At 35.0% G+C, this 22,232-nt stretch overlaps 2 protein-coding genes across 2 annotated transcripts; both read right to left on the bottom strand.

Annotated features, from left to right (window-relative positions):
- Positions 1-6,902: 6,902 nt before the first annotated feature.
- On the bottom strand, positions 6,903-8,091 carry LOC21391032 (inactive protein RESTRICTED TEV MOVEMENT 2). The gene is made up of 2 exons (XM_010088273.2): positions 7,943-8,091; positions 6,903-7,497 (listed from the first exon to the last, which is right to left on the bottom strand). The coding sequence occupies exons 1-2, from the start codon at positions 8,046-8,048 to the stop codon at positions 6,962-6,964; spliced, it is 642 nt and encodes a 213-aa protein (XP_010086575.1). The 5' UTR covers positions 8,049-8,091; the 3' UTR covers positions 6,903-6,961.
- A 2,459-nt stretch (positions 8,092-10,550) lies between these two features.
- LOC112090321 lies at positions 10,551-11,902 on the bottom strand. The gene is made up of 2 exons (XM_024161368.1): positions 11,791-11,902; positions 10,551-11,086 (listed from the first exon to the last, which is right to left on the bottom strand). Exons 1-2 carry the CDS (start codon positions 11,900-11,902, stop codon positions 10,551-10,553), a joined length of 648 nt encoding a protein of 215 aa, XP_024017136.1.
- Between the last annotated feature and the right edge of the window lie 10,330 nt (positions 11,903-22,232).

Genomic DNA, 22,232 nt, shown 5'->3' with positions numbered 1-22,232 from the left:
ATATATATATATTTTAAGAAACTCCCATTTCCAACTTCATTCTCCCAACTGCTTGTTGTCATTAAGGGAGAGGAGGGGGTGGGTGGGCATTGGGGAGCGTTTGGTTACAAGATAAAATAGGATGGCTTCTTGGGTTTGGGCGTGATTGATAAGGTTTTTTTTTTATATTACTTTTTTATTAAATTCAAGTTTTTTTGTTTTGTTTATTTCTTCTTTATTATATTTTAATTTTAAATTTTTAATAATATGTCATGTAACAAATCCGTTAGGATTATAGATGAAATTGGATGAAGGGACCTTTGGAGCGGTTTTCTATAAATCTGAGAGGTGGAGATTGAGGATGTTTTGAAAAGTTGGGGTGCATTTTAAAGTTAGGTCCATATGTGAAGTAGCATTTATGAAAATAATCTTTTGAGTACTTTGGTTTCATATTTTAGTCCTCAAAACGTATGGGATATTATTTCTAGAGATGTGTCATTGTTTTTCATCATATATAGTTTTAGGCCTATACTCGTCTCCTTTTCCCTTATTTAATTCTTCACTTTTCTAACAAAGATAAAATAAGATCCATTATATATATATATATATATATATATATATATATTACAAAAAAATTGATATAGGAGGAAAAGAAAACCATATCAAGGGGGCAAACAAAAAATTAAAAGGAAAATAATCAAGATATTGCAAAACCATGTAAAATAGTGAAGGTGAAGATTTTGGATAAATACCAGGAATATCAACTTCAAGATAATGGCCATTTGAGTCCTCTGTCCAAGCAGATCTAGGTACAATCTCGTCAACAACCGGGTTATGCGGAACATTTGCCATTGATCTCAATGAAATTCTTAATTAAGCTGAAATGTGATGTTTTGTGTACTGATCATGGAAACAAACCATTTGTTTAGGTATATATAGCACGGAAAAAACCATTTGATCAGGTTCATTAACGTTGTAGAAAATCAAATAACTTTCCTTGTTGATTTCTGCATCAATTTATTCTAAACTTTCCCTGGTGGGACAATTAACCTTTCCTTTGGAGTTGGCTTATTACTATTCTTTTCTTTCTTTGTGCTTAAAAAACCTCTTTCAATCTTTCATCTACAGAGCTAGTTATAACTATTGAGGCCTAAACCTTGATTTTTGTAAATGCATTAGATTACACGCATGAAATGCTGCGCATTTAGTTAAGAACGTTGAGTTAATCCCATTTTTGGTTCGAATTGTTAAAGTCTCGACCGAAAAAGGTAACAGGAGTACCATGTACCGTTTAATAGAGGTTAATTTTGTAAATTTACATGTTAAGGTACGATTAAAGAAGGAAGCCATACCTAAGTTGTTAAGATTTTAATATTCAGATGAATATAAGGATTGGTTTAATTAATGATAACTCTACCCTTGTTGGTTCGAATCGGTTTTGTCTCTCGTTCTTTCTTTCATTTTTTTTAAATCTTGATATTTTGTTTTGTTTTTTTCTGTGCGTCACCTCTTCTAATTCTTCACTTTTTTTTCTTGTCTTTTTCCCTGTTTTCCTTTTTTTTTTGGTTGCATTAAAGTTCCTATACAGTTTATTTTTTTATGATGTCTCTTTTCCAAATACTTTTCTCCTGCTTTATTTTTGTTTACATAACTTCTTTCAAATGTGTCCTTAGTTTATTTATTTTTTTGTACATTGTAACTTTTTCTCAATATGCTTTTTTTAAGTAGTTTTTTTCCCTCTCATGTTCTTTTTAAATAATTTGTTACAAATAAGTCTCTACTTAATTTTTTTCATGCAATACTTTTTATATCGAAACTGATCCTTATAATTTTTTTAATTGGCCCACTAAAATAATTGTTAGTGCATTTTGTATTGGCTTATTTTTGGCAAATTGATTGTAAGATTGGCTGACATTGTAAATTGGTGGCCCTCTTAAAGAAAGTCTTGCTGTCAGGTTTATTGGCTGCAAAGGGCGGGAATGGCAGAATGTGTAGTGAGGTGTTATTTTAGAAACAGAGAGAGGGCTGAAAACTGAAAAGATGATTTTATTCATGTCATAATGAGATTGTAATGTTAAGTGTTGTTTGATGTGTTGCAACGAATTGTTAGAACACTTTCGAGTTGGTTTTTCGGGAGAAGATTTATTTGGTTTCGAGAGGAAACCATCAAGATGAGTGGTGCTCGCTGGACAATGCCATTAAGGAGATTCGACATGATGGCGACAACGTCAAGGAGAGAGTCTTTGAGTGTATAAGTCCGGTTGGTGTTTTGTAATCTTTTGGAACTTAGTGGATTGTTCAATGTCTGGGCGTGGCCCCGTAGAGTAGGTGTGCGCACCGAACTGTGATATCATTTTCTGGTGTCCTTTATGTTTCTGCATTATTTTCCTGCATTGCTATTTTGCTGGTTTAATTTCAGATTTTATGTTAAAACAGTGTTACAGTAAAGTATTATAACACTCTTTGTGACAAATGAACCTTATTTTTATTTTCCTGCATTATTTATATTTTGTTACTTTTCAAATGAACCTTATTAAATTTTGTTTTTCTAATCTATTCTTGTTAAAATAAATTTTCTTAAAATGTGTAATTACCAAAACATTTTTCTTAGTCATTTTTTTTTTCAAAAGTAACCACCATAATTGTTTCTTCCTAAGTACTCTCCTCAAATAATTTTTTTCTCGGATGTATCTATGCCTAGCTAAATATTTTTCTCATACAACCTTCTCAATTATTTTTTTATATATACTCGATAAATAATTTACTGTCTAATTTTTTCTTTTTTCTTATGCGTTCTATTAAACTTTTTTTTAATGAACTCAACTATTAGTAGAATAATAAATAAGTAAAACTAATGGTGTCTTTGGTAAGGGAATTCGTATACTGATTCGAATCATGATTCATGGTTCGTTACAGTATTTTCTCTCATAAAAAATACACATAAATCAAAAATGGTTCTAATCTCATGATTCTAATCTATAAACTAAATGTGACATAAATGTTAGAAGAAATTTTAGATTTTCATATCTATGTAAAGAGCTTTTTGCTCCTTTTGCTAAGTGTCAGCTTCTTCTTTTTTTGCTTCTTATTTTTTTTTTCTTTTTGCTTCTACTCATTTTTGTTTTTGACATTTTGCTTTTTTTTTTGAACTTTCTATGGTATGCTAACATGATAATAAATCAGGTTTTTATCTGTTAAATTTATATAAAATTACGTAAAAATTAAAAATTATGTAGATTTTACTGTTAATTTTTCTTTAACTTTTTTACTCTTTTTTGTTTTTTGCTTTTTTTTTTCCTCTTCCAACCCGATGGTTTTTTACGGTGTACTTTCTTAAAATAACTTTTTTCTCAGTTTTGTTTCTGTTAAAATAATTTCGGTCGTACCTATTTATTATCTAATAAATCTATCCAATTTAATTTAATCTAATTTAACATCTAATGTATATTAAAAGAACCAAAACCTTTTTACTATTCACTTTCAAGAGGTTTCCCTCAGCTGCCACGTGGCAGCCGACCTTCTTTCTTACACCGTTTTTTTCCTTCCTTTTTATTAGGCTTTTTCATCTTCTTTTTTTTTTTTTGACATTTTTTCCTTTTTTGTTTTCTTCCTTTTTATTAGGCTTTTTTCCTTTCTCTTTCCCCCCCCCCCCCCCCTACATTTTGATTATTTAAATATTTTTTTTTTGTCTTTTTTATTTTGTGAATGTTTCTTTACTGTTTAATTTTCTACAGTTTGCTTTTTGAAAATATTTTTTTTTTCTAGCTTTACTATCATCTATCTATCATATCTACTATCTATTACCATTCTCTAAAGGAGAATGGGTTTTTTTGGGGGCGTGCGGTAGCACGTTTATGCCCCACATTAACAAAAAAAATGTTTTATGTTAACCTGTTTTTTTTTTTCTTACTTATTTTTTTTTTCTCTTCCCCTCTTTTCTTTTTGTCCCTCACTTCTTTCTTTCCTCCTTTTTTTTCCTCTACAATACATTTTTTTCCTTTCTCAAATGTGACCTTCATAATCTTTTCATCTAATTGTCCCATTAAAATAATTTATTCTCATATATGTCGCAATAAAAACTGTTTTTCTTTACGAAATGACCGTCTTATATACTTATTTTACTACATATGCTTAATATATATATATATATATATTTGCTTTCTTTTCTCCTTTTTTTTCCCCTCACTTCTTTCTTCCCTCCCTTTTTTTCCTCTATAATACATTCCTTTTCTCTTTCTCAAATGTGACCCTCATAAATATTTTTTCCTCTAATTGTCTTATTGAAATAATTTCTTCTCATATATTCCTAATCAATACTTTCTTTTACGAAATGACTCACTCAAATACTTTTTTCACTATAAATGTCCTATAAATAATTTTTAATATCTTATTCTCGAATGTATCTTTACAAAAATATTTTATCTATAATTTTTTCAAATAAGTTTCTTTCATGTGTACCACTAAATAATTTTTTACCTAACCTTTTTCCTTTTAATGTTGCTCTATTTAATATTTTTCTACTCTATTTAATTTTTAAGAAAACACTATAAAAAAACATAAACTATAAAATTTACTAAAATTAATTTAAGACCTCCATATCGAAAAAATAAAAATGTTAAAGACGCAAGTGCGGAGTGCATCTTTACAACTAGTCATATTCAAAAAGAGCCAAAGTTCTTTTCTCCCATGCTGCCATGTGGCAATACTTTCTCATCCCCTCCTTTTTTTTTTCTTTTTTTTCCCTTTCTTACCTTTTGGAATTTTTATTTGGTCTCCTTTTTGTCCTTTATCCTCTTTTTTTTTTTTTTTCTTTTTGCTCATTTTCTTTTCTTTTTTTCTTTTTAATTCTTTTTTTTTTGCCTATTTACCTTTTGATTTCTTCCCAAGTGCTCTCCATTTCTAAGCATTTTAACTTTTTTATAACATATTTTTTTTAAATACTTTTTTCCCTTAGTTTATTTGTATTAAAATAATTTCTTTTAAATATGTTCTTACTTAATTTTTAATATTTTTTCATTTTATCTTTTTCCCCACGACTTAATTCTTTTTGGAGAAAAACTGAAAATACGATTAAAATATGGTAAAAAAATATTATTTTTGTAACTCCACTCAAAAATAAATAATTCATTAATTAATAAGAGAAAATAAAAAATCATTATGACACCAAATTATTTAGAGTGACATAAATAATAGGCTTACATAAAACCATCACAAACCATGTACTTCTCTTATTCTTTATTATCTAACATCTAACTTAATCTAACATATATAAAAAGAGCCAAGCCTCTTTTGAACTTGGCTCATAAGGAGACTACAAGTTCGCATTATTCTTTTTTTTTTTTTACTTTTCGTCTTTTTTTTTTTACTTTTTTTTTCTTCTTTTCGTTTGCCTATTGTCTTTTTTGTTTTTCCTCTAATATTTTTTTGACAGTTCATTTTTTAACTAATATTTTTCTTTGAAATACTTTATTTTAATTATAATAATTCCTTTCAAATATCTCTACTTAAGTTTTATTTTGTTTTTTTATTTTTTTTAATAAAAAACTCATGTATAACTTTAATTCTTTGTTTTAATTTTTTAACTTTTCCTCTTTTTTATTTTTTTCTTTTTTCTTTAACCTATTGTCTTTTTTTTTCACCTAATATTCTTTAGCAGTTCATTTTTTTATAATATCTTTCTTGAAAATATAATTTATCACTTTTTGCAATTAAAATAAATCTTTTCAAATATGTTCCTACTAATTTTTTTTAATAAAAAACTATTATATAACTTTAATTTTTTTCGACGGGAGTTTTTTAAATATTTTTTTTCTTCTTGCTCTAATTACTGAACTTGACTTCTAAGAAGGTCACACATTTTAATGAAAGATTAAACTTATAAAGTTATTTTCTACGTGCATAATAACACGTGACTCAATTAGTTTACCAAAGACGAGATGCATGGTCAATGATAGGCCACGTGTGACTGAGGCAAGTATCTCATAAAGAAGACTTTTAGCAACGATATTTTGAAAAATTTTGGTATGTCATTTCCAAAATTTTCTTATCAGACGTGAGGGCGGGGAGAATTAAAAAATAATAATTATGTATATAGTTACATACTGATTTTTATGCATTATTAAATTGTGCCCTCACTAATTTTAGCAATCAACATACATGTTTATTTTTATTTTTTTTTCTAGTTTCTTTTGGTTTTGGGCTTCAATATTGATGCATTAGACATATTCTTTTTTTTTTCTCTCTCTCTCTCTCTTTTAAATGTCACTTTAGTTTTATACAACACTATAATTTTGTCCTATTACATTCTACTTATTGCTATTATTTCTTCTTTCTTTTTTCCTCTTAAATTGGGTTTTGTCATTCTGTTCCTTGACGTTACGTTTGTTTTTTTTTTCATTTTTTTTTTTTTTTTCATTTTTCGCATGTAGACAGGCTCTTTGAGTCTCTTAATTTATATTTGTTTTTCTTTTCTCTCATGTTCCTTTTCTTTTGCAATGATCAATTACTGCCCTATAAAGTATGCAATTTAATGTTATTATATTTTTACATGTGCCCCCACTAAATTTAATTTCTGGATCGGTCACTGTAAGACGTCCTTGAGCAATATTATACGACCACTATTTAGCGACAATTTTAATCGTTTAACTTTGACACAACATTTAGCAAGACACGCCAATCTGCCACTAAATAGTTTTGGTGATGGATTTGTAGCGCCGACTCGTCATTGCTAAAGACCCCTTAGCGACGAATTTGCAGTTTGTTGCGTTTTGTTATAGTTTTGAGTTTCTTGAAGATTTCATGATCACTTCAGGTCGGAACATTTCAAGAAATTAATATATCTATTACTATTAGCATGCATGAAAATCTTGGATATTAACTTTATCCATTATGTGAAAATATTCATGCAAATAATATTATGTGGTACAAGTTACATAATAGAAGAAGTTACAAGCAACAATACAAAGATTGCAGAGTCTTCTTTTCACTTTTCATCAGCCTTGAATGTTCGAGATATGAATATCCCTAACGACACTGCTAATACGGTTGTCACAACAATCCCTTTGTTTCTGCTCAACATCTCCATTACCCTTGTTAGATAACTAGGCTCACCTTCCCATCTCTTCTCACTATCTTCTGAAAGACTAACGGGGCCTTTTTGGCGGCTTCCTTCTTCCTTCTTACTTTTGTCGTCTTTCTTTTTGGCTTCTTTGTCTTTCGGTTTTTCACACATATTCTGATCTTTTGCGGCGCCATTTGCAATTTGGTCTTTTACGCCAGCGGGTTCGGGTTCTTTCTTCGGTTCAGGTTCTTTCTTCTCTTCCACCTTGTGCTTTGGAACAGTTACGTAGAGAATTTCACCATCAAATTTTGCTGTGATGCCATCTGCATCTGAGTTTTTAGGAACCTCGAATTCCTGCTCGAACCGAATGTGTTTGTTCTCATTTACTGGTCTTTCTCCGGTGACCTCTATAAGTCCGGAGTTAAAAATTTGTATCTTCACCTGATCCTTCTGGAAACCTTTATAGTAAAAAACAATCACTGAAGTTGTCATAGTTTCTCAATTGAGTAATTGTAATGTGTTTAAGAGCTCATAGATTGAGTTTGCTTCCAGAATTTAGTCCACACATAGCCTTTTTTTTTTTTCCCTTAAGAGATAATAATCATATTTATCAATTTTATGACTTTGTTCCACGGTTGCTTGTGTGACATTTTCATCATATATGGTTATAAGTCTAATCAGGGAAAAAAAAAGATCTTCATAATGGTCGATAATTAAAGTTTTCTATTTTTTTTTTTTCACTTTTCTATAGAAAATAAATCAGCTCCATTATGTTTTTCTTCATTTAAATTGAACATTAGAGGAAAAGAAAACCATATCAAGGCAACAAACAATAACATCAATTTACAAGGTATCAAAATAACTAATTAGAATAATAATATGTTAAAGATTTTGGAATAGTACCAGGAAGATCAATTAGAAGATAATGGCCACTTGAGTCCTCTGTCCAACCAGAACCAGGCACAAAATTTTCAACAACCGGACGGGCGCCTCTAGCAGTATTTGCCATTGAACTCAAATGAAATTCTTAATCAATTAGTTACGATTTGATGGTTTACTTTGTGTCTTGATCATGAAAACAATCAACGTGTTAGTATATATATATGGGGCTTAAAACACCATTTTAGCTGATCATGATAATCAAGATGGTGCAAAGTCAAATAGCTTTCCTTGTGGATTTCTGGATTCTTATATTCCAAACTTTACCTGTTGGAACTGTAATTGTTAACCCTCCTTCGGAAGTGGCTTATTATTCTTTGCTTTCTTTGTGTACAAACGAAACGACCCTTTTCAAGCTAATTATAACTGTTGAGGCCTAAACCTTTATTTGTGTTAATTAATGCACTAAATTAATTACGTGCATCAAATGCCATGCATTTATTTAAGAATTAATTTATTTTGTAATGTAAGTTAGCACTCTGTCACACCCCGAAGCCGGAGTTAGTGACGTTGAGGCTCGTTTAGGAGTTAAACGCGATTAGGAATGTAATTAAATAATTTAAAATATAGTAATCAAAACCAAAGATAAAATATTAAAGAAAATTTCTAAACGAGACCCACTATTTAGCTGAAAATAGATTACAAGAAAGTTACGGGGTCTTCCGCACTTTCTAAATCGTTCAGGGCTTCACCCACAGGATATGCAGTATTGTACATACATGAACATGTAAATAACATTACAGACATCAACCATAGTCTAGAAATCAAAAGTTCAGAGTTTACATAATTTACAACTCTTACATTTGTACACAGGAAGGATGATCACAGTCCTCACTAGATCAGACAGTAGCAGTTATATCAGCTATTTAGCACTGCTCCTAGAGTCGCCTGAGAGGGGGTTAATATTTATAAAACAGATAAAACGTAAGCGAAAGGCCCAGTAGGATGTATTTTTAAATAAGCTTTGTAAACAAGTAAATAGATGAATGAACAAGTAAATAGATGAATAAATAAATAAAAGTAGACATTGAGTTCCAACACAACAGTCGGAATCTCACATCCTTTTTCTAAAAGGAATATAAACTGAAAATTTCCGTATTACAGGCATAAGCAAGTAATTTATCCTCTGATAAATTACTTACACAACCACAAGCACAAGCCTTAACACCACCGTAGTGGCCCGGTCCGGGTTTCAGGTTCTGCCCCTAAGGATACACTCTCCATATCCTATCTAGGCCATCAACCGGTTTACCGATTCGCAAGATCTCTTATCTTAAGAAATCATTCATTAAACTTTCTAAAATAGTTCATTATAATTTCAATAACTAAAATCAAGCTATTATTTTGAAAATACTTTTCTTTCGCAAACATGCCATTTCTTTAAAATATTTGCAAGGCCAAAACTCTTTTAAAATCAGGCTAACAAAGAAAGGGGTAAGAAACCTGCCTCTCAAGCACCAAACCTGTGGCTAGCGCTGCGCTTTCCTAGCCTCCGCTTCCTCGAAGCCTTCAGTTTGATTCCTTAACTATCAGTGATATAAAACAACACTTTAGGATCCAATTCTCATTCCTAAAGCCCTTTTGATTTCCTATTATTGCGCCTTATCCAATTTCAAATTTCATAAATCATTTTATGTTTCAAATCATCATTCCAAGGGTTTTCAATCTCAAAACTAGATTAAAGATGCTAATTCATTCACTTTAGGTCCCCAAATGAAGCTAATTTGGGTTCCCCTAAAAAATCGAGGCCAAAACAAGGTTTTTCAACAAAACAGGGTCAAACTCCATGTACACCGGTCGACCAGAGACAGAGATGTGCAACACCACTGGTCGATCGGTGGTCTGCAATCCAGTCGACTGCATAGGTCGACCAGTGGGATCAGCAAAGTGAGGAAACTCGCCAAAATAGTCTGAAAACCTGTAATTTTGAGTTCCAATTTGAAATATTTCAAGGGGAAACAACCAAATCCAGGTTCTAATTACTAAATCCAGTCCATAGAACCAAAACTCCCCAATTTCTACCATAATTTCACCAAAAATCCATAAAAATCCATTTCGAACCAAAATAAGTTTTCTAATCCGAAAAATCTGAGATTCAAGAGAAGTTTTTCAGAAATCTTACCTCAAATTCTTCTCTTGACGTTGAAAACTCCTTGAAATTCTTCTTTGGCTCGAAATCCGGTTGATTTACGAGAGAAAATGGGAGAGAGAGAGAGAGAAGCAAATGAGAGAGAGTAAAGAACGATAGAGAAGCGAGAGAGAGCGTGAGGATGCATGGTAGGAAAAAGAAAAGGAAGAAAAAGAAAAGAAAGAGAAAAAGGAAATGACAGGCGTCACAAAAATTAAAAGACAGTCTAGAAAATGTGTCTACACACACTCTGGGGTGAAAATGTAAATACTTAAAATATTTAAATTCACAAGTCAGAAACATTTATTAATTAATAATTAATTAATTAGACGATATTAGGCACACTAATAAATCTTAGTTACCTTAATTAATCCAGTTTAATTTGTCGAGGTGTTACAACTCCACTGCCTTTAAGGAATTTCATCCCCGAAATTAGGACTTACCTCACAGTGAAAACAGATGCGGGTACTGCTCCTGCATCATTGTTTCAAGCTCCCATGTTGCTTTCTCAACTCCATGATGCTGCCATAAAACTTTCATTAATGGAATCTCACGATGACACAAACTCTTCATCTTCCGATCAAGAATCTGAACTAGTGCTTCCTCGTATGTCGCGTCATACTGTATCGGAACGTCATACCATTGTACCATAGCTTCTGGATCAGGTTGAGATTTACGAAGCATGAAGACATGGAACACATCATACACATGAGATAGCTCAAGCGGTAAAGCCAGACGATACGCCACGACACCAACTCGTTGCACGATCGGGAATGGTCCAACGTACCTTGGCGCAAGTTTCCCTTTTATACCAAAATGGACAACTCCTTTGCGTGGGGGAACCTTCAATAAAATGAATTCACCTTCCTGGAATTCCAAAGGTCTATGCCTTCGGTCAGCATAGCTCTTTTGACGACTTTGAGCTGTTAACAGTCGTTCTCGGATAAGAGCTATCTTCTTGTTATTCTCTTGAATAACTTCTGGTCCAATAGTGAGTCAATCTTCTGGTTCCAGCCAACAAACAGGTGATCTGCAAGGTCGACCATAGAGAGCTTCAAACGGTGCCATACTGATACTGGCCTAATAGCTATTACTGTAAGCAAATTCAGCAAGGTGAAAATATTTCTTCCAGTTTCCACCAAAATTCAGAATACAAGCATGAAGTATATCCTCCAGAATCTGAATAACTCTTTCAGATTGCCCATCAGTCTGAGGATGAAATGCTATGCTAAAATTTAATTATGTTCCCATGGCTTCCTGAAAACTTTTCTAATACCTTGCATTAAAACGAGTGTTGCGGTCAGATGTGATAGACAGTGGCACTTCGTGAAGTCTGACGATATGCTCAAGGTACAACTCTACCATAATCTTTCAGGAATATGTCACACGGAATAGTATGAAATGTGCAGATTTCGTCAACCTATTCACCACCACCCAGATGGCAACGTGCTTCTGCTTAGTTCTCGGAAGTCCCATCAGAAAATCCATGGTGATATGTTCCCATTTCCATCTTGGGATAGGTAGAGGCTGCAATTCTCCAGCAAGCTTCTGGTGTTTTGCTTAAATCTGGAGACAAGTTACACATTCTGAAACATGCTTACGAATGTCTTTCTTCATACCTCTCCACAAGTATTATCTTTTCAGATCCTGGAACATCTTGGTACTTCCCGGATGAATAGCATACCGCAATGTATGCGCCTCATGTAGAATTGTCTTTTTGATCTCATCCGCCTTAGGAACAGCCTGGCGGTTGTGGAAATAAAGTGCTTCATCCTCTCGGATTCTCCAATCCTCATGTTGCTCTACATTCTGAATTCGAATCCAAATTCCTTAGAGATGGGGATCCTATCATTGATTATGCTTAACTTGTTGCATAAGAGCCGGTGTAGAGATCAGATTATACACCATTGTCTGGTTATAATCCTCGTAGTACTAAAGATCATAATCGCTTACTACTTTAGTTCTTTTCTAGTCTTCTAAAGCTAATGACGCCATAGTTCTTGTAGTCTTCTTGCTAAAGGCATCAGCGACCACTTTAACTTTTCCAGGATGGTATGGCAACGTAAAGTCGTAATCTTCCATGTATTCCATCCATCTCCTCTGCTGGAGGTTCAGATCTTTCTGAGTAAACAAGTACTTCAAACTCTTGTGGTCAGAGAAGACCTGAAACTTTGCTCCATAGAGATAACATCTTCATATCTTTAGAGCAAATATCACTGCTGCTAGCTCTAAATCATGAGTAGGGTAGTTCCGTTCGTGTGGCTTCAATTGGTGAGATGCGTAGGCTACAACGCATCCACCTTACATCAAAACACAACCAAATCCACTCCTCGAGACATCAGAATATACCTCATATGGCTCTTTACAATTGGGTATAGTCAGGACTGGTACGCTTGTCAGTCTTGCCTTCAGTTCCTGAAAAACATATTCACACTCAGCGTTCCATTCGAATCTGACTTCTTTCTTGGTAAACCGAGTCATCGGTGCAGCAATGCTCGAGAAGTCCTTTACGAACGTCGATAATATCCTGCAAGTCTGGGGAAACTTTGAATCTCTGCCATATTCTTCAGCCTTTCCCACTGTAGCACAGTCTCAATCTTGGAAGGATCTACAGAAATTCCTTGTCCTGATATCACGTGTCCAAGGAACTTCACTTTCGTCAGCCAGAAGTCGAACTTCTCTTTCTTTGCATACAACTGGTGTTCACGAAGAGTCTGAAGAACAATTCTCAAATGTTGCTCATGTTCCTCCCAAGTCTTCGAGTAAACCAGAATGTCATCGATGGAGACGATCACAAACTGATCTAAGTACGGCCGGAAGACCCGATACATTAAATCCATGAATGCAGCTGGGGCATTTGTCAGCCTAAAAGGCATCACTAGGAATTCGAATGGCCATCCCTTGGAAATCAGCATACATGGCATCCATGAATTCTTGATTTTGTGGTGTCGGTTGGTTAACAGATCTACGACGTGGCGGCATCTCCTTTAACTGAAAAGAAACTAGATTGTTTAGTGGATTCCTGATGTCACACATGTATGTACAATCCTATGGTTTCTAAACCTAAGGCCCTGATACCACTCTATCACGCTCCGAAGCTAGGGTTAGTGTCACGCCCTGAAGCCGGGGTCGGTGACGTGGAGGCTCGATTAGGAGTTAAACGTTTAATAATTAATACCAACAGTGAAATATTAAAGAAATCTCCAAACGAGCCCCATTATTTTACCAAAAATAAATTATAAAAACATCTCAAAAGGCTAAAACTCCCGCCTCTAACACTCTTCAGGACTACACCTACAGGATCTATCCACAGGATCTTCAGTATTGTACATACATGAACATGTAAATAGCATACAGACATCAACCACAGTCTAGAAATCCAAATATCAGAGTTTACAGAATTTACAAATTCTTACATTCGTACACCAGGAGGATGAACACAATCCTCTCTTTATCGGGTGGTAGCAACTCAGCTACTCTGCACTACTCCTAGAGTTGCCTGGGAGGGGTTTAACATTTATAAAACAATAAAACGTGAGCGAAAGTATGATATATTTTGAAATAACTTTATAAATAAATAAATGGGTAAGAAAGTAAATAAATGAATAAATAAGACATTCAATTCCAACACAACAGCTGGAACCTCACATCCTTTTTCTCAAAGGAAATATAACTGAAAATCTCTGTATTACAGGCATCAATAAGTAATTTATACTATGATAAATTACTTACACAACCACGTGCACAAGCCTAATCACCCCCGGGCCAGGTTTCGGGTTCTGCCCCCAAGGATGCACTCTCCACTTCCTATCTAGGCCATCAGCCGGTTTATCGATTCATAAGATCTCTTGTCTTAAGAAATCATTCATTAAACTTTATGAAACAGTTCATTATAATTCCAATAGCTAAAATCAAGCTATTGTTTTTAAACAGGCTTTTTTTTCGCAAACATGCCCTTTCTTTAAAACATTTGCAAGGCCAAAACTCTTTGAAAACAGGCTCACAAAGAAATGGGTAAGAAATCCCACCTCGTAAATATCAAACTTGTGGCTAGCGTTACTCTATTCCGGCTTTCACTTCCTTAAGCCCTTCAATCCGAGTCCTCAGTTAGCACTGATACAAAACGACACTTTAGGATCCAATTCACATTCCTAAAGCAATTTCAATCTTAATTATACACCTTGATTTCCTATTAGTGTGCCATAATTCAATTACCGGTTTCACAAACCATTTCATGTTTCAAATCATCATTACAAGGGTTTTCAATCTCAAAATATGGATTAAAGAAGCTAATCCATTTACTTTAGGTCCCCAAATGAAGCTAATTTGGGTCCTCCTCAAAAATTGAGGTCAAAACAGGGTTTTTCAGCAAAATAAGGTCAAACCCAGTGTACACCGGTCGACCGGTGACAGCGCAGTGCAACACCACCGGTCGACCGATGGTGTGCAATTCGATCGACCGCACAGGTCGACCTGATATAGTGCAGACCAGTCGACTGGTGGAATCAAGGTAGGATGGCCAGAAGGGTCGATCTGAAGAAAATCAGCAGAAAAATTGCAAATCCAAGTCCCAAATCGAAAAATCTCAAAGGAAAACCACTAGATCCGCGATCTAGGTACTGAATCAAATCCAAAGAACCCAAGATCTCCAATTCCTACCATGGTTTTACTCAAAATCCATCAAAATCCATTTTAGACCAAAATAGGTTTTCTAATATACAAAATCCGAGATTCAAAAGAGGGTTTTTCAGAAATCTTACCTCAAATCCTTCTCTTGATGTTGAAAACTTCTTTAAATCCTTTATTGGTTTAAGATCCGGTTGATTTGAGACAAAATGGAAGAGAGGGAGTGAGAGTGAGGGAACGATAGAGTGAGAGAGAGAGAGAGTATGCACGGGAAAGGAAAAAGAAAAGGAAGAAAAGAAAAGAAAAGAAAAGAAAAGAAAAAGAAAAGAAAAGACAAGTTTCTAATATTTAAAAGACAATCCGGAAAATGTGCCCATAGACACTTCTGGGTAAAAATATAAATACTGAGAATATTTAAATACCTTAGAATTATTTAAATTTACACGTCAGAAACATTTATTAATCAATAATCAATTAATTAAACCAGATTAGGAACACTGATAAATCTTAATTTCCTTATTTATCTCATTTAATTCTTCGGGGTATTACAGTTAGTGACATGGAGGCTCGTTTAGGAGTTAAACGCGATTAGGAACGTAATTAAATAATTTAAAATATAGTAATCAAAACCAAAGATAAAATATTAAAGAAAATTTCCAAATGAGGCCCATTATTTAGCTGAAAATAAATTACAAGAAAGTTACGGGGTCTTCCGCACTTTCTAAATCGTTCAGGGCTTCACCCACAGGATATGCAGTATTGTACATACATGAACATGTAAATAACATTACAGACATCAATCACAGTCTAGAAATCAAAAGTTCAGAGTTTACAGAATTTACAACTCTTACATTTGTACACAGGAAGGATGATCACAATCTTCACTAGATCAGAGGGTAGCAGTTATATCAGCTATTCAACACTCCTCCTAGAGTTGCCTGGGAGGGGGTTAATATTTATAAAACAGATAAAACGTGAGCGAAAGGCCCACTAGGATGTATTTTTAAATAAGCTTTGTAAACAAGTAAATAAATGAATGAACAAGTAAATAGATGAATAAATAAATAAAATTAGACATTTAGTTTCAACACAACAGTCGGAACCTCACATCCTTTTTCTAAAAGGAATATAAATTGAAAATTTCAGTATTACAGGCATTAGCAAGTAATTTATCCTCTGATAAATTACTTACACAACCACAACCACAAGCCTTAACACCACCATAGTGGCCCGGTCTAGGTTTCAGGTTCTGCCCCTAAGGATACACCCTCCATATCCTATCTAGGCCATCAACCAGTTTACTGATTCGCAAGATCTCTTATCTTAATAAATCATTCATTAAACTTTCTGAAATAGTTCATTATAATTCTAATAGCTAAAATCAAGCTATTGTTTTGAAAATACTTTTCTTTCGTAAACATGCCCTTTCTTTAAAACATTTGCAAGGCCAAAACTCCTTTAAAATAAGGCTAACAAAGAAAGGGGTAAGAAATCCTCCCTCTCAAGCACCAAACCTATGGCTAGCGTTGCGCTTTCCTAGCCTTCACTTCCTCGAAGCCTTCAGTTTGATTCCTCAACTATCACTGATATAAAACAACACTTTAGGATCCAATTCTCATTCCTAAAGCATTCAATCTCAATTATACCCTTTGATTTCCTATTAGTGCGCCTTAATCCAATTTCAAATTCCATAAATCATTTTATGTTTCAAATCATCATTCCAAGGGGATGCTAATCCATTCACTTTAGGTCCCCAAATGAAGCTAATTTGGGTTCCCCTAAAAAATCGAGGCAAAAACAGGGTTTTTCAACAAAACAGGGTCAAACCCCGTGTACACCGGTCGACCGGTGACAGAGATGTGCAACACCACCGGTCGACTGGTGTTGTGCAACCCGGTCGACCGCATAGGTCGACCGGTGGGATCAGCAAGGCGAGGAAACTCGCCAAATCAATTTGAAAACCTGCAATTTTGAGTTCCAATTTGAAATATTTCAAGGGCAAACAACCTAATTTAGGTTCTAGTTACTAAATCAAGTCCATAGAACTAAAAATTTACAATTTGTACCATGATTTCACCCAAAATCCATTTCGAACCAAAATAAGTTTTCTAATATGAAAAATCTGAGATTCAAGAGAAGTTTTTCAGAAATCTTACCTCAAATTCTTCTCTTGAAGTTGAAAACTCCTTGAAATTCTTCTTTGGCTCAAAATCCAGTTGATTTACGAGAGAAAACGGGAGAGAGAGAGAGAGAATCAAATGAGAGAGAGTGAAGAACGACAGAGAAGAGAGAGAGAGAGTGAGAATGCATGGCAGGAAAAAGAAAAGGAAGAAAAAGAAAAGGAAAAGAAAAAGGAAAAGGCAAGTATCACAAAAATTAAAAGACAGTCCAGAAAATGTGTCTACACACACTCTAGGGTGAAAATGTAAATACTTAAATATTTAAATTCCTTGGAATCATTTAAATTCACACGTCAGAAATATTTATTAATTAATAATTAATTAATTAAATCAGATTAGACACACTAATAAATCTTAATTACCTTAATTAATCCAATTTAATTTCTTGAGGTATACACTTTCCGTTAGTTTCTTTTTTGTTTGTCAGCCGCAGATGTCAATTCCTTCATTAATTATTTGTTTGTAACCTTACTTCCATATTCTGCAGCCGCTTCATTTTGCTTCTAGTCCAAGTTTTCTTACTGATATATATATATGTGTGTGTGTGTGTGTGTGTGTGTGACACCTCCACTCTAGCGGCGGGTCGCCAAGCTTATACTACTACTATTAGGCTGAGTTATAGCCTAATCCGTTACTTATTACTAGACTATCGTCTCTTTAGTTTCCGTTCATACACGAGTAAATTTTTTTTTCTTTACTTTAACCCTCGGGTTCTTAACACATTTCTAGCATGTTATGTGGTTACACGAATAACATATATTGCTATTACTTTAAGGATTCGGATATGGAACTAGTCCCTGAAAACTTGTCTTAACTTATTACAGTCTGTTGTTCTTTACTAAGACAGTGGTTGTAATATCTTTTTCTTAAAACTGAATATACATATTAGTGTTCTATGTTACATTACTTTGCAGCGGAATTTATTTTCTAAGCGGGCGTAGTAAAGACCACTCCCGTGTTCCCATGACATTTCCGCCACCTTGCATCCGTCTGTCCATCAAGCAAAACCACTATATGGCTGGCTGCTTACCTTTGTTACCTGCATACGAGTAAACTGATGAGTGAATGGTCATCAAGTATAAACATGCACACATCATAAACTAGTAAAATTACATTAAGAGTTATGATGCAAATATGCTCATGTGAAACATGCTTTAAAAACTGCTTTCTGTCTTTCTATTCTTACTACTGTGGGCCTAGGCCCCTGCTTACTGTCTGGTGTAGTCAGAATCTCTACTCTTTGAGATTTCCTGCCTTGGGAAGCCGACGACCCGTCAGTCTCTTTACATTACTGAACTTTGGGTTTGCATTTCAAAGCGTTAAAAATTTTACTGAATGATATGCAACATTTTCTCTACGTGCACATGCTAACATGAAAATGCATAATACTTCATCCATACTTTAACTGAGCATAAAGGTAACCATATGTCGCCCTTCTACAATCTAGGGCACTAAGCCCTCCAAACACTTCATATCACATCGACTTAGGAATATAAGTAAATTCATAATTCTACGTCTACTACGGTTTACTCGAGTCCAGACAAACATATATGTCTATACTTACACATAATCTGCTAGGATTCCCGCTTGCTGGAAGTTCTTTCTTGTTGCTTCGACTCTCGTGCCCAAACCTGTTTCATAGAAATAGGTATCAATTTCCTATTCCAAATCAAAATTCTTCATACTTAGATTCTTAAATCTAATTTCAAACTCATTTATGAATTTGACCCCTCTTGGCCAAATTTCTAGCTCAAGAGGCAAATCCCCAAATTCATGTGTCTCGGTTTCTGAACCTTAATCTATTCATTTCTGAGCCTTAAAACTGTTATTGATTCTCAAGAATCAAATTCCTAACTCATTGCTTACTAACAAGATTTTAGAAAATTTTGGCAGAGTTTCGCATTGTTTTTCTCATTGCCCGAGTTTTCAATAACTCGTTCTACTTCCGATTTCGGTACCTGGAGTCAAGATTCATATTCCTCAACATAAATTCCAACATAAAATTGAACAAAAACACATGTTTTTCATTTTCTAGGGTTTTCAGATTTTTAGTGTTAATCCAAAAAATTTTGTTTAATCGTTTCAATATTTACACGTTGAACTCCTATCACAGCCCCCTACGAAACCTCGGTTTCGATTTTCAGTTTTACGGATTTTTTCAGAGATGAGTTACTATTCATCAAAAATGAAAAACATGAAATTTCTCATGAAATATCTGAAATCTTACCTCTAGAGGCTGAGATTCTCCGCTAGAATGCCTTGGGTTACGTTTCTACCGAACTGAACGGAAGGAATTTTAGTGAAAACGGTCGATTCCTTTGATTGCCCTTGGTTTTCTCTCTTTTCCCTCTTTGGTCGGCCACACTTAGGAAAATAGAGTAAATGTGGCTTCTAATTCCTTCTTAGGCATTTTAGGAACAAGTGAATATTTTATTATTATTTTTTTATTACTTTCTAAATTAAAGAAATTAATTTAATTCCCTTAATTTACTTTTACTAATTTTTGTAAGTTTATCACTTAATTTGAGTGGTTCTATGTTTCCCACATTTTTCTTGTCGAGACCCAACTCCGTTTTTCAAAACGAGTCTCTTTCCGGTATCGATAATCTCACACCCGGTACAAGTTCTGTACTGCTTTTCTGGACTGTCGAGTACCCTGGGTCAAACTTTTCACATTCAACCCAATTCTCTTGGGTATCTTATTAGTCAATCTCTTTTTCTGAAATTTTCATTTTAATTGATTCAGAATTGCCTAAAACGCTTACCTTTACGGTACTGGTTTGTGAGCAGTTTCCCACTTTAACTGACTCAGAAAAATCCTGTTTCAGGAACTATTGCTATCTTCCTTACTTCTAATATTTCTACTCTTTTTCTAACTGGTCATTTGGTCACATACCAAATATTTCAGTTTTTCATAACTAAAATATATCTGCTAAAATTTTAACTTTTAATTGATATTTCACTATTCATAACTGATATTTATGAATTTTCTCTATAAAAGCATTCGTATTTTAACTTTACACTTCTCGGGGAAATTTTACCCCGTACATAAAGTTTCTACATAACATTTTCTTGATCAAGCTGAAATTCTACTACTTTCTATTCCAGAGAGAATTTCAGTCAAATACCGGACTATAACAACACATCACCTGATGGTACTGCTGTCTTAAAGTCTTGACCTATCCTCTCTTGAGGATGTAGTATTCGCTTAACAAATTCTACTAATGCAAATGTATGTGTGGCTACTAAATCAAATAATGCTCGTGCAGGGACATGGGCAAGAGTAAGCTGACCTGTCACTAGCTTGCCTCAACTTCGTCCTTGGTGTATGTCATTAGTTGAGCATTGGCTTGTGGGGAAGCCTCTAATTTTCTCGGTTGAGGGGTCGTAAATACCTTCTGCGCTTGCATGACATGAAATTGTGGAACTTGTGGCCTTTGTGGTGCCATTCCAGGAGATCCTGCTTTGAATGGACACTGCCTTGCATAATTTCCTTTATGTCCACACGTATAGTATAAATCTGTGCCAGCTTTACATTCTCTGAAGTGTTTCCTTCCACACGTCAAGCAGACAACAACACTAGGACTGGTATACTGGTCCTGTTTCTATTGGGGATTTCGCTGATTCTGATTGCGATTCCCTTTCCTCTTACTGGGATTTTGCTGGCTCCCCTGTCCAGGTTTCGATCCCTGGTCACTTCGGTTTCCTTGGCTTTGTGGATTAGCACCGGGGCTCTGCTTAGTGGGTGCCTGTGCCTTTTCTCTCTGCTTCTTCTTATCTTCCCACACCTTAGCCCGTTCCTCTCTAGATTTGGCAATATTATGCTCTGCACGTATTGCCCGGTTCACTAAATCAGCTACCGTGGTTGGTGGATACTCCCCACTTTCCACAACGGTGGCTATATCTCCCCGGAGCATGTTAACCATTATCCTAACCTTTTCTTCCTCTGTTGGAACTAACTGAGGACACAATTGTGCCAACTGATCAAACCGTCGGCAGGCTTTAACAACTGTCATGTCGCCCTGTTTGAAATTATTAAACTCATTTTGCTGAGTCTTAAGGGCTTCTAAGTTGTAGTACTTACGGTAAAATTCCCATAAGAATTCATCCCATAACATATGTCTTACATTTCTTCTGGCGCACACCAATTCCCACCAATAGCGGGCATCTTTCTTCAACACAAAGGCAGCGCATTGGATCTTCTCCAGGTGAGTAAGTTCTATGAACTCAAATACTATTTGAATGGACGCTAACCATTCCTCAGCTTCGAGTGGATCCGTTGACCCATCAAACTCTGGAGGTGACATTTTCTTAAACCTTACATACAATGGTTCCCATAGGACCATTTCTCGGTGCCCCATCTCACCCCTTACTGGCTCTTAGGGTTCTGCAACCCTCTCTGGGCGTTGCTCAAGTTGGACGGCTGGTGCTAGCACCGCCTATGGAAGGGGTGCTCCTCTAACCTGCTGACCCTGAATCAACTAGGTAAGCAATTCTCTCAACTGTCTGCTTTCCTCAGCTTGGGCTGCTATTTGCCCCCTGAGACCTGCTACTTATGCAGCTAGGTCTGGTGTTGGAGGATTCTGTTATGCTTGTGGTCTTTTCAGACGTGTATGAACCATGTTGCTGTGTCTATATCAATTAAAAGAATAACATCGTTAGTTTAAGTGCAAAAAGAACCGCTTTAAGAATTTCTTGACTGGCTACACTTTTAACTATCATTCATTCTCATAACGACTAGCAAAACATATATTCTATATGTTCTTCTAATATGCATGTCCCATTTCATACATATCACATCATATACAAAACATCACAAAAGTTAAGGCTTCTAAGCCTTTCAGTCAATACCATTTACATAACATCGCGTCATTTTTAACTAATACAACGTTAAGCCCTAACTCAATTCTCATCATCTAAGTATTCATCAGGATCCTCCTCCGGATCTTCCTCGGGATCCTCCTCAGGGTCTTCCTCTGGATCCTCATCGGGGTCTTCCTCTGGATCCGATTGAGGGTTATCACTAGGTTCCTCACCAACGGTCCTAATGTATGTCCATCTTCGCCAAACGGCTATAGGCTCGTCCGCTGCCTCTATCTCGGGTCTCGGTCGCTGCCGAGGGGTAGTGGCTTCCGCGTCATGTCTCCTGATACGGGTATTAGAAAATGGGAAGTATCGCCTAACTGCCACTGGTCCTGTCCTCTCCTCTAGCATCTGGCGCTCACACTGCTTTGCCTCAGCAATAAACTGTGCGAAGGTCTGATCTGATAGTGGAACTAGCCGACGCTGGTACTCTTCTGTTAGACCTCTCCATAGGATC

Source organism: Morus notabilis, unplaced genomic scaffold (genome assembly GCF_000414095.1).
Source record: "Morus notabilis unplaced genomic scaffold, ASM41409v2 Scaffold9, whole genome shotgun sequence".
In the NCBI taxonomy this organism is placed as follows: Eukaryota; Viridiplantae; Streptophyta; class Magnoliopsida; order Rosales; family Moraceae; genus Morus; species Morus notabilis.
This window is presented reverse-complemented; position numbering and strand designations above follow the sequence as displayed.

What these genes read in the sequence shown, in the direction of transcription:
- LOC21391032 (XM_010088273.2), bottom strand. Translation starts at nt 8,048, where the DNA reads ATGGCAAATACTGCTAGAGGCGCCCGTCCGGTTGTTGAAAATTTTGTG. An exon ending in TCTTCTAATTGATCTTCCTG is followed by an intron (nt 7,498 to 7,942) that starts GTACTATTCCAA and finishes TTTACTATAAAG; the next exon opens with GTTTCCAGAAGGATCAGGTG.
- LOC112090321 (XM_024161368.1), bottom strand. Translation starts at nt 11,902, where the DNA reads ATGAGGATTGGAGAATCCGAGAGGATGAAGCACTTTATTTCCACAACC. An exon ending in CATGAGGCGCATACATTGCG is followed by an intron (nt 11,087 to 11,790) that starts GTATGCTATTCA and finishes CTATTGGACCAG; the next exon opens with AAGTTATTCAAGAGAATAAC.